The sequence below is a fragment of the Lipotes vexillifer genome, unplaced genomic scaffold, assembly GCF_000442215.2.
Source record: "Lipotes vexillifer unplaced genomic scaffold, Lipotes_vexillifer_v1.1 scaffold42, whole genome shotgun sequence".
NCBI lineage: Eukaryota > Metazoa > Chordata > Mammalia > Artiodactyla > Lipotidae > Lipotes > Lipotes vexillifer.
The window spans coordinates 1,836,614-1,849,185 of NW_006783436.1; the positions used below are offsets into that span (position 1 = coordinate 1,836,614).

At 41.5% G+C, this 12,572-nt stretch overlaps 1 protein-coding gene across 1 annotated transcript; it reads left to right on the forward strand.

Moving 5' to 3' along the window:
• The first annotated feature begins 4,382 nt into the window (after window positions 1–4,382).
• On the forward strand, window positions 4,383–4,667 carry ERVMER34-1 (endogenous retrovirus group MER34 member 1, envelope). The gene is made up of 2 exons (XM_007456104.1): window positions 4,383–4,454; window positions 4,500–4,667. The coding sequence occupies exons 1-2, from the start codon at window positions 4,383–4,385 to the stop codon at window positions 4,665–4,667; spliced, it is 240 nt and encodes a 79-aa protein (XP_007456166.1).
• The last annotated feature ends 7,905 nt before the right edge of the window (window positions 4,668–12,572 follow it).

The following is a 12,572-nucleotide window of genomic DNA, read 5'->3' on the forward strand; positions in this document are numbered from 1 at the left end:
AGGAGTAGAGCAGCCCTCGGCGGTCCGGGAGGGGACGGCAGTGCCCGTCTCGGGGCCGCGCGAAGCACACACACTGCGCCCAGCCTCCCGGAGGCTTCCCGGCCTGCTGGCCCGAGCGTGGTAACAAGTTTGCGCTTTGCTTCCCCAGGGCCAGGCCGCGGCTACTTTGCAGCGGCTTCGGGCCAGGCCCAGCCAGCGGCGGCAACAGCGGGTCTCGGACCGACCGTGAGCCTGGGGAGTTTGTCTCCAGCGACTGCGGGTGCAGCGGCCTGAGTTCTAAGCGCAGGTATGTTCCTGTCTTTGAGTGAAATGAAATGACGCGGGCTCGAGCACGTGGTGAGTACTGGAGGATTCCTAAGCACGTGTTTCCGGCTCTCCTTTAACAAAGGAAACGGACGTTCACAAGCAGAACAGCTGCTTCTAGTGGGTTTTCAGACTCGGTTAAAGAAACTGCTGAGGTCTACGGACATTGACGAGAGAGGAATGCAGGAAATCGTAGAGAAAGAACCCTGTGAAAAACCCAAGTCGCCCTTTCCTGTGCCCTTTTAAGGTTGACGCAGTGCCTTAAGAAGCTAACACAGAAGGGTAAGGAAAGTCTCCATAAAACCCAGAGAAGAGATTGTAGACCTCCTCTTTGGATCCTGTCTGGAGTCACAGCTGAACCAGAAGAAAATTCCCTTTCATTGTGAGCACCTTTGTGATATTTTTACACAGCTCCGAGCAGAAGTGATGGATTCAAACTTAATCTTAGCATTGATAGTACAAGTGTTGGTATTTGTCATTGAAGGCAGGGACAACCCACTAGAATGATATAAAGACTATAAATTGAGAACATCTAAATGCACCAGCTGACAAAGGCCATAAAACCTCCAGAGTCACACTTCACTGGGTAGAAACAAGAGTTACCTCCTCCTGTCATGAAATACCTCAGTGTATGCAAAAACTCACCCCAAATTCTTTGACTCAATTTTGTGCATCCCTTTCCCAAAGATGAACGATTATGCAAATATTTATGGGTAGCTGGCTCTTGCCACCAATGGAATACCAACTTTGCTGTCCCTGCCAAACCTTTATATGCCTTCCTCCCAGATATACCACAGAATCCTTTACTGAAGCATTGAAATTCACATTGTCCATCTCCTAGCCCTCAGATTACTCAGTTTTGACAAACCTTTCCACCTGTATTGCCATGAAAAGAGTGGGATAGATGCAGGTATTCCAGGACAACCTTTTCCCTTTCACATACACCCCGTAGAATATTTCTCATGTCAGTTGGACCCTATGGCAGCAGACATGCCCCTGTGCCTGAGTACATTAACTTGGCTGCCACCCTGATTCACAAGCCAGTAGCCTTACACAAGTTTCCCGTTTTCACCTTTTTGTTCCCATGCTGTATCAGTTCTTACAAGTCCATAAAACACAACACCTCTCTACTCAATGACAGACCACCTATGAACAAGCCCGTTAATTACCCCTCCATCATCTTGTACCTCTAATACTCGTAAAGCCCTCATGATAAAGAGCCATTCCACATGGTTACCTTACAACCATCGAGATGATTTCTAAACCACAGGAAGACCTCTTGGACATGTCCTTTAGCAAGCCAGACATGCTCCTCTATGTGATGGCTCTTGTAAACAAAATTTTCAGGGAAGCTGACTATCCCACAGCAAACACTTGCTGCATGCTGCCCACTAGAAAATCAGCCCAAGCTACAAAGCTCATAGCTCTTCCTAGGGCTGATACACTGGCAAAAGGGAAAGCTACAAACATTTATACCAACTAGATAAGCCTTTACAGTCTGTCAGGCTGTTAGCACACTTTGGCAGTTCCACAGATGCTTGACCCCTGCAGGTACTGGTACTTCCTACAGATTATTTCCCAGTGTACCACCCATAAATCTTAGCAAGTTTCTGGAGGTAACCGATGTAGCTCAGGGAGTCCTCCAAGACCCACACTGTCCTCCATAGCACTCCAGGTGGACTTAATAGACTTGCCTCCAGCCCTAGGCTCTTTTCACTGTTTAGTTATTGTCTGCATGTTTAGTGGATGGTCTGTGCTAGCCAAATAGACATACTGATGCCACAACAGTTGTAACAAACTAGTAACTTGGATTATTCCTTGTTTTGGCATTTCTTTATGAACTGAATCTGACGAAGGAACTTTTTTTTTTAATTTTTAAATTTTGCATACAGTTTTTAAAGGTTACAGTCCATTTACAGTTGTTGCAAAATATTGGCTGTATTCCCCGTGTTGTGCGGTACATCCTTATAGCCTACAAACCCAATAGTTTGTACCCTCCAGTCCTCCACCCCTGTATTGCCTCCCCCCACCTCCACTGGTAACCATTAGTTTGTCCAAGGAACTCATTTTACAGCAGAAACAGATCACTTGCTCACAAAGACTCTGAGAGGATATTCGTTAACATTTCATACTCCCTACCATCCCTTATCCTCAGGGGAAGGAAGACCTTAAAATGTAGACATAAAAAAGAATGCCAGGGGGAAAAAAAATTATCTAGAAACTAGACTTATATAGCTAGAAGCATTATCCCTGGCCCTTATACAGATCCAGGATACTCCAAATGGACCCCTTTTGAAATAGTTTTTAGTCACCCCAGTGCCAGCTGGCATCTCTAAACCTTGCATTCCTGGATTGGGCAAGCAACATGGGGACTTGAGTGAACCATTCAGTACTCTGACTAGTTATATACAAGAACGTCTGTACTTGGTGCATCTCATCAACAGTGAAAAAAAGCATGAAAAAAAGCATGGTCCTCACTGACAGGCCTTGCCATCCCTTTCTTCCAGGAGATGAATATATATCAACATTTTTAGAAGAAAACGTACATTGTCACCTTGCTGGGAGAGGCCTTAGGAAGTACTGCTAACCATCTATCCTGTCATCAGAATAAAAGTCCTCCTGGATTCACATGCGATACCAAGCTAGATCCATGTCATCACCCCCCACCCCAGGACAGTTAGAAGGCCATCCCTATGCGTGACCTCAGATTGAGGATTTCAAGAGCTTACTCAGGCTCCAGAAGCAGACGACACCACGAAGTAGACAGCTTGACCCAAGATCTCTGATCAAGAATTTTGTCTCCGTTTATCTTCCCTTGCAATCTCTGCCTGACCTGCAAAATTTTCTGACATAGAAATTGAAACAAAACCCTTCCTCTTTCAGTTACAGAAGGACTGACTGGAGGTTGCTTGTCTAAACCTGTCCTCCCTCTGTTCCCCCACTACGGGCTCCCTTTCAGACTATGTCTTGCTTCAGCGAATTCTTACTGCTTTTTCAACAGTTTTAGCATGGCCACAACACCCACTCACACCAATCTTTCAGACCCTGGCCACCTTAACTAATCGGTCTAATTGCTGGTTATGTTAGCGTCTAAGTAACGCACCAGAACCTGAACTAGGTTTTGTCCCTGCCAGTGCAAGCACCTGGTGGACCCATTCTGGACAGTGGATGTATGGAAGGCACTCTGCTTCCTCCTACGGCAAAGTGACTTGGCATTGGGGAACCCCCGTGGAGGCTTGAGGTCTGTCTGTCCTTTACTCAGGTGACGGTACTGGAGGGAAATTTTTCTCTTTGCATTGAAAATAAAAACGACACTGGACCCTTCCTAGGTAACATACCAAAACAATTCTGTAATCAAACACTGTGGTTTGATTCCACAGATGACACCTTCACATCCTCCAAAGACGTTATAAATGAGTTCCAGACTGATTATTATCATGATACAAATGTTTGCGTAGTCACTGGACAGTATTCCTGGTCTGCAGGCCACACAAATAGGACCTGGAACAGCTAAGCTGTTCCCCTGGTTGGTCTGCCTGATACCCCAGGCCACAAACGGGTCTACCAAAATTCTGGAATGACCTTTCTCGGTAGCTGCTAAAACCCGATTGAAGGTCTCCTCTTACCAGATATTTCGTAGCCTGTTTTGCTCTTACAGCCTGACAGAGGCACATGGGAAATGGAGATCGACAGATGCCAACATAACTAACGACAAAGGCCACCGTGGCCACCGAACTCCAACCTGGTGGGTCACAGGTTCCACTCTGACCTTGTTTGTGAACACCTCTGGTCTGTTTATTTTATGTGGCAATAAGGTATATAAAAGGTTCCCACCTAAGTGGTCAAGGCGATGTGGACTTGGCTACCTGGCACCTTCCCTCACTAGTTATCCCACTTTAAATGCTAGCCGGATTACAAACCTGGGCTCCTTCAGGCATAAAGTAGCACCATGTAGACGCATCCAACCAGACATTGTAGGCGAGCCACTCATGTATCGCAATACTGATTCAGTAAGGACCCTTTTTCCAAGGTTGAAAACTTCTGATCTAGAAGAAGCAATTCTGAACATTTCCAAAGTCATGGAACAAGGATTCACTGGCACCCTGCAGACCTTGAAAGCACGTCCGTCAGGGGTTAGCAGTTTTGCCTCTGTGCTCTGAAATCGCCGTCTCCTGGCTACCCAGGCTGCCCAACAGGGAACACAGTGTGCCATCATTGGCAGACAGTGCTGCTTGTATGTAAATAAATCAAAAGAAGTACAGGATAGTTGGAACCGTATAAAAGGACGGTTTGACATCCTACATAAACTGAGCGAAACACTGCTGATTAACTGGACTGACCTTGAGAATAAGAGACTGGTTTAGTGAAAGATGGGGCTGTGTGTTGGGATTCGCTCTTTTATGCGTATTCATCCTTGTTACCTGTGTTTTTGTTCGAAGATCTCTTACCTTCCGACTTCTAATCCATGTCTCCCCACAGCAATCTCCCCAGTTCCTTGCCTGTGAAACTTCATGATAGGTTATAACAGGGAAATGAAGGGACTAACCTCACCAAAATGGCATAATGACTATTGAAACTGAGACCATCTGAACAAACAGCAGCTGCTGGGAAAAAAAAAAAGAAAAACTCCAAAAAACCAAAAAATTTTCTCTGAACTTCCCTTTGATAAGTAAAGCAGGTCTTTCTAAGTATTCAGCTGCTGTAAGCCCTCTCTGGCATCAGGACCTGCCAAGGAACTGTGTAAACACATCCTGGGAGAACCTTCCATACTTTCCCACTGAGGCCTTAATACCTTTCCTCACCCCACCCCCATCCTATTAAGCTGGTATATAAATCCTTACTCCCTACAGCATGCTCTTGCCTACATGTATAATAATCTTGACTCCTATTAATCTGTTAATTCACAGGCCCCCAAGTACTTCACCCTAAGTTGGTAAAGAAAAAGTTTTAGTCCCAGTAACACTTTTTTTTTTTTTTTGCCGTGCGCGGGCCTCTCACTGTTGTGGCCTCTCCCGCCGCGGAGCACAGGCTCCGGATGCGCAGGCTCAGCGGCCATGGCTCACGGGCCCAGCCGCTCCGCGGCATGTGGGATCCTCCCGGACCGGGGCACGAACCCGTGCCCCCTGCATCGGCAGGCGGACTCTCAACCACTGCGCCACCAGGGAAGCCCCCATTAACACAATTTTAGACTTTTCTGGCTACACCAGAGAATGTGTTCAAATACAAGGGAATTTGGAAACGATTTTGTTGGAAGGTGAAAGAATCCAGTGTACATGTACACAGGTTCTGTGGAAATACTTTTAAATTTGTCTCAAACAGTGTGTTTAATAACTGAAAACTTTCTCTTTATTTCCCTAAGGGAGAAAGCTGTAGACCATTTAATCTGGGATGATCTGCTGTACTCTCCTGATTTCTGGTGAGCATTTAATCTATGGTCTAAAGGGTCGTTTGTCCGGTATGAGTTGTAGCTGTCTTATGACTTTGGGCAGCAGCAGCGAGGGGGGCTGTAGGGACCAAGTGGAGGTAGCATTTATCGTATTGTACGTGTCACTCTGTTGCTCCTGTCCTTACATTATTCTGTTTAATTCTCACACAGTGTTCTTCCCGTTTTACAGATGAATAAATTGCAAGGGTAGATAACTTGCTAAAGATTATACCATTACTGGGACTTCCTGGTGGTCCAGTGGTTAAGACTCCGCACTCCCAATACAGGGGGCATGGGTTCAATCCCTGGTTGGGGAACTAAGATCCCACGTGCCGTGCAGCACAGCCAAAAAAAAAAAAAGACTGTACCATTACTGAAAATAAGAGCAAGATGCAGAACTGGTATCTAATGTGCAACCTTACATAGAGCAGAGGAAAGAAGAAAAAGTACACAGTCTTTCCTTGGAGATATTGCGGGTTTGGTTCCAGACCACTGCAATAAAGGGAGTCGCACAAATATTTTGGTCTCCCTGTGTAAATAAAAGTTATGTTTCCACTATACTGTAGTTTATTAAGTATGCAGTAGCAACATGTCTAAAAAACAATGCACATCCCTTTATTAAAAATAGTTTCTTGCTAGAAAATGCTAACCATCACCTGAGCCTTCATCAAGTCAATCTTTTTTGCAATAGTGACTTCACAGATCACCATAAGAAATATAATAATAATGAAAAAGTTTGAAATATTGCTAGAGTTGCCAAAATGTGACACAGATGAAAAGTGAGCAAATGCTGTTGGAAAAATAGAACCAACAGACTTGCTCAACACAGGGTTGCCACAAACCGTCAACTTGTAAAATATGCAGTATCTGCAAAGTGCAATAAAGTGAAGCAATAAAACGAGGTATGCCTGTATGTATACGTACATATACTTACTCAGCTTTGCAAAAAGACAAACTGAAAGTTGAATATAAACGAACTAATGAACATTATAGCAAATTGACAACTTCACATAGAGAAAATTATTTCAAAAGTTATTTCAAGCTGTGCCAAAAAATGAACAGTATTCTGGGTACATCCTTAGAGGTGGTTTTATTGTTCATAGTGATATTGGTATCAAAAGAAGATAAAATATGAAAACTGTTCCAGTGGTACAGGGCATAGTAAGAGGGGGGCTCCTGAGCAGAAGTCCTCTATCTGTTCCTTTTCTGTGTGTGTAAGCAAACAGTAGGTAAACTCTTGCACTGAAACTAGAGAAACCATTAAAAGATGAGCGTTCAGCTTTCAGTATTGGGTATTTTGTGGTACCTGGATAGATGAGGGTCATGGGATGCTGAATTAGAGTGGCAGGAGTGTTCTAAGCAATTGGGGGAAGTGATTGGAAAAGAAATCTAGATTCTTGACACAATCTCAATTTTCTTCTGTAAAATGGAGAAAAACAGTAAAGGCTAGGTAGGCCACTACTGCTTTCTCCGTGGCCTTTTTCACAAAAACTGATATAAAGTTTATGGTTAACGAATTTCCTTTCAGGGGAAGATTGATAGCTACTGACCCTTGGAATTCAGTGCTCAAGGGTCCCTTTTAAAGAGGTTTGAGACACACTAGATTATAAACTTATTTGTATACCTATTGTCTGTTCCCTGGTAGAATGGAAGCTTCACAAGGACAGGCATATTTGTTGAATCACAATGAAGAGGGTTGTGTTGAGGATTAAGTAATGCATGTAAAGCTGACCTTGGGCATTGCTTAACTAAATGTAAGATGGAGCTCACTTACAGCCAATATGAGTAGCAGGTTTGAACTTTGGCATTGGTTGTTGTCAGATGTAAATTTCCAAAAATTTATGAATAAAATTGATTATATGCCATTTTGGAGTTCTGATCATGGCTTACTTTGTTTCCCTTTTCAGGTATTCGGGTACATTAGAAACCTTATGCATATATGCAAATCTACTTATTCAGCCCTTATTTCACACCATTGAGTTCTAACAAAGTTAGGAGGAAAAGTTGTGAAATGAAAGTGTAGTAATTGGAATGTTAGAAGATGTCTATTGGAAGGATAAGGTCTTATTCTGTCAACTGGCATGAGTGATTTTGAGGTGTGTTTAGCCACACAACATTGCGTTAAAGGATATGCACCTTTTCTGCTTCCTTATGTAAAGTTTGTAGGGCATGAAAAGTTATAGAAAATAGTTTCAAAATTATTAATGGACATATTTTTGATACTTGGATCTTAAGTTATTTTGTAGGACGGATACTCTCTTTCCATCATTTTGTAACAGATGGAGCACAAGATTAGTTGGCAAAAGAGTTTATTAGCCAACTGAAAAGCCTCAGATGTTTTAACAATTCATTGAATTATTTATCAACATTTACCAAGACTCAATGAAAGATGCCAGAAAGCAGGGGCCATTGTAATCAATTCTGTTAGAATTAAGAGTAATCCTTTGAATGATATTTGTTACAGTGATAGATGATTTGAACACCTTAATCCACAAATAGAATTAAGATGGGAGACAGCTTCAAGAAGCACTTGAATTGTGTTCCACCAGACTACCAAATAGGGGAGACTTATCAAGGCAAAAACTGCAAGGTTACAGTTGTTACGTAACTTGTTTATCAAGAATTATAATGGGAGCTGGCAGGAAGTAAGGGTGCTTGTTAAATAAGGATTAATTGGAGTCTGAAATGGTTGCACGGTTACACAGGGGAACAACCTTGAGATAAGGTTGCAGCTAGCAGATGGTTTAAAAACAGCTGGTGGGAAAGAAGATATACAGATTGCCAACAAACACATGGAAGGATGCTCAACATCACTAATCATTAGAGAAATGCAAATCAAAACTACAATGAGGACTTCCCTGGTGGCATAGTGGTTAAGAATCTGCCTGCCAAGGCAGGGGACACGGGTTCGAGCCCTGGTCCGGGAAGGTCCCGCATGCCGCAGAGCAACTAAGCCCGTGCACCACAACTACTGAGCCTGAACCCTAGAGCCGGAGAGGCACAACTACTGAAGCCCGCGCACTTAGAGCCCGTGCTTCACAGCAAGAGAAGCCACCGCAGCGAGAAGCTCACACAGCACAACAAAGAGTAGCCCCCACTCGCTGCAACTGGAGAAAGCCTGTGCGCAGCAACGAAGACCCAATGCAACTAAAAATAAATAAATAAATAAAAATGAAAAAAAAAAACTACAGTGAGGTATCACCTCACACCAGTCAGAATGGCCATCATCAAAATATCTACAAACAATAAATGCTGGAGAGAGTGTGGAGAAAAGGGAACCCTCTTGCGCTGTTGGTGAGAATGTAAATTGATACAGCCACTATGGAGAGCAGTATGGAGGTTCCTTAGAAAACTAAAAATAGAACTACCATACAACCCAGCAATCCCACTATTGGGCATATGCCCTGAGAAAACCATAATTCAGAAAGAGTCATGTACCACAATGTTCATTGCAGCTCTATTTACAATAGCCGGGACATGGAAACAACCTAAGTGTCCATCAACAGAGGAATGGATAAAGAAGATGTGGCACATATATACAATGGAATATTACTCAGCCATGAAAAGAAACAAAATTGAGTTATTTGTAGTGAGGTAGATGCACCTAGAGTCTGTCATACAGAGTGAAGTAAGTCAGAAAGAGAAAAACAAATACCATATGCTAACACATATGTATGGAATCTTAAAAAAAAAATGGTTCTGAAGAATCTAGGGGCAGGACAGGAATAAAGACACAGATGTAGAGAATGGACTTGACATGGGGAGGGGGAAGGGGAAGGGGAAGGGTAAGCTGGGCTGAAGTGAGAAAGTGGCATGGACATGTAATGTAAAATAGGTAGCTAGTGGGAAGCAGCCACATAGCACAGGGAGATCAGCTCAGTTGCTTTGTGACCACCTAGAGGTGTGGGTTAGGGAGGGTGGGAGGGAGACGCAAGAGGGAGGCGATATGGGGATATATGTATATGTATAGCTGATTCACTTTGTTATAAAGCAGAAACTAACACATTGTAAAGCAATTAGACTCCAATAGAGATGTTGAAAAAAAAAGAATAAAAGTGACCCTTTGGTTCTCCTGGTCTTTTTTTTTATTTCTTACCAAGTTGATTTCTTAATAATTCCCTTATGTACTCATCCATTTGTTCAACAGTCAGGAAACATAAGTTGAGTATTTCCCATGTGCCTGCCATTGTTCTAGGAGCTGAACATACCCCAGTGAACAAGGCAGACAGGTTTACATTCTGTCAAGAGGAGACAGAATGTAATGTAATGTGTTTGTTTGTTTTTATAGTTTGCATGAAGACACACCTTCTGTAGGCAGGGTTTATTACCTTCTCACTGGCTAAAAGCATGAAGTTTTATAGTTTTCATGGACTTTTTTCTTCCCCTTTTAGATATTTCTGAGAAGTTAAAAGAGAATTTACAGAAAGGTACAGAAGTTTCTCCAGATGTTTGATGAAAACCAGCACATTTAGTGTTAGAGACAGAGAGCGAGTCTGGAGCCCACACAAAATCACACTGTGGCAAGTGCTGTAGTGATATGATTGTGAGTAGCTGGCACTACTACTCTGATAAGCTACTTACTTGCAGTATATTGGGATGTACATACCTTTGCTGGGATTCAGTTTCCTTACTATAAAATGGAAATGATAATAATAGAGTCTGTCTCATTGGGTTCTCGTGAGACTGCTTGAATTTTGCATGCAAAGTGTCAGAAAGTGCTGGACATACAGAAAAACACTTCCCAAATGTTAGTTTTTTATTTTTACCTTAAACTGGGGATTCAGATAAAGTTTCTTGGAGGAAGACATATTTAAGCTGGACCTAAATGACAAGAAGGAGCCAGCCTCGTGAAGATGGGCTGGGGAGAGCGATCTAGGCAGAGGAAACAGCTGGTACAAGACTCAGGTGGGGCCGTTCAAGAGCAGAGACTGGGGGGAGGTGAGTGATCACGTGCGGCCATGTGAGCCTGACGAGGGATTTAAATTTTAAGAGCCACAGAAAAGCAAGGGAGAGTGTTAAGTGTGAGAGTTGACCAGGTCTTATTAAGATCTTTAAAAAGGATCACTCAGCTTGTCATGCAGAGAATGGATTTTTAGGAAGGCAAGGGTGGAGCCAGAGAGACAAGTTAGAGGAAAGGCTATTTCAGAGGTCAAGGTAAGAGAGGCTCTGAGCCAGGATCGCAGAAGTGAAGACTGGGAGAAGTGATGGATTAACTCTGTGTCATACTTGATTTTTAAACTTCCTATTCTGTTACTGTGCTTTTGTTTTCCATTTTACAGATATTTAAAATTCAGATGTCTTTTTTCTATTGAGTTCTTCAAAGAAGAGAGAAATTGACTTTTCTTCCACTAATGTGTTTCAAAAAATCATTCTCTAAAATTCTCCATTAATTTAAACTTTTATGTTTAAATTCTTATTCTTCAAATTTCTATCCAGTTATCAGAATGTATTCATGAGTTTCCTTTATCCCTTTGATTTTGAAAACTCTTAACACAGCCAGGTTTTCTGTTTTTTTCTTCTTTAAAATTCTTGGGGTTGTGCCTGTTTCTGAATTCTTCTAAATTGAAGTAGAATTCTATACCATTACTAGTCTGTAATTGCTGCGTAATAGGCTATAAAAGCTGGTAATAGTCCTTTTCTTTCACATATATTATGTATAATATATGTTATATTTGAATCCATTTATTTTTCCATTTAAATAATTTTATATTTAGTATTCTCTATATTTAATTAGAATTACATTAAAATCTAAATGCTATAATTTACACATTTATGCAATTATAAATTAAATAGGGTAAACAGACTTATAAATACTTAGTCTCAAGTTTCAGATTTCATTTCTTATGCACCCAATTATTATTTATTTTGTCTACCTCCATCCTTTATGCTTGTAAACTCACGCTGTTCAAGAATATGCTATAGTTCTCCAACTGTCCAATTCCTTTTTCAAAAGACTACCAGTAATAAAGTTAAAAGCTAGCACAGGAATGGTACTTACTATGTAGCAGGGACTGTTAAAGCACTTTATATTTTCAACTCGTGTAACCTGTCCAACTCTATGAGGTAAATACTGTTATCATCTCCATTTTACAGATGGTTAGACTAAGACTCAGGTTAAATAACTTCCCAATTTCCACAACTACTAAGGGTGGAAGCCAGGGGTGGGCACCAAGCAGCCTGCTCCACAGGCTGTTCTCTGTAGCACTACCCGGTATAGTTGATGACTAAACAAATAAATATATACTATATCTTTTGTTGTTTTAATTATTATATATTTTTGTGACTGTTTTAAATTGGATCTCTTATTTTTCAGCTGGTTATGACTGGTTATACAAGGATCCTATTGACTTTCTTTTTTTTTCTCACCATTAACCTATTTTTATACCTCCAGGATTTTTTTTTTAAACGTAATTCCTTTGGATTTTCTAGGATTATTAATTGCATCACCAGCAAATAATGGTGCTTTTCTCTTTTCATGTATAATTACATTAGCATGGGATTTCCAAAGCAATATTAAATAATTGTGTAAGTGGGAGTTAATTTTTATGCCTGAAATGAAAGAAAATGTGTCTAGTTTTATTATTAGATCTAATTGCATAAAAGTTAATTTTTGTATTCTTGAACGTATTCATTTTGTCTGATAGGAGCTCACATTTCTGTACTAATGGTAGTACATTTGAGATTTCCCCCCCCGCCCACCCCCCTGCCAAACTTAAATTATAAGTGTAAGTGCTCTGGCTAGAAGACCTTAAAAGACCCTAAAAATATAAAGATGAATTTAATTCAGCTAAATTGGATTTGAAAGTATGGGGAATCTAAGTGTGATTTAGGTATCGTAGGGAAA

What these genes read in the sequence shown, in the direction of transcription:
- ERVMER34-1 (XM_007456104.1), top strand. Translation starts at nt 4,383, where the DNA reads ATGGAACAAGGATTCACTGGCACCCTGCAGACCTTGAAAGCACGTCCG. An exon ending in GGGTTAGCAGTTTTGCCTCT is followed by an intron (nt 4,455 to 4,499) that starts GTGCTCTGAAAT and finishes GCTGCCCAACAG; the next exon opens with GGAACACAGTGTGCCATCAT.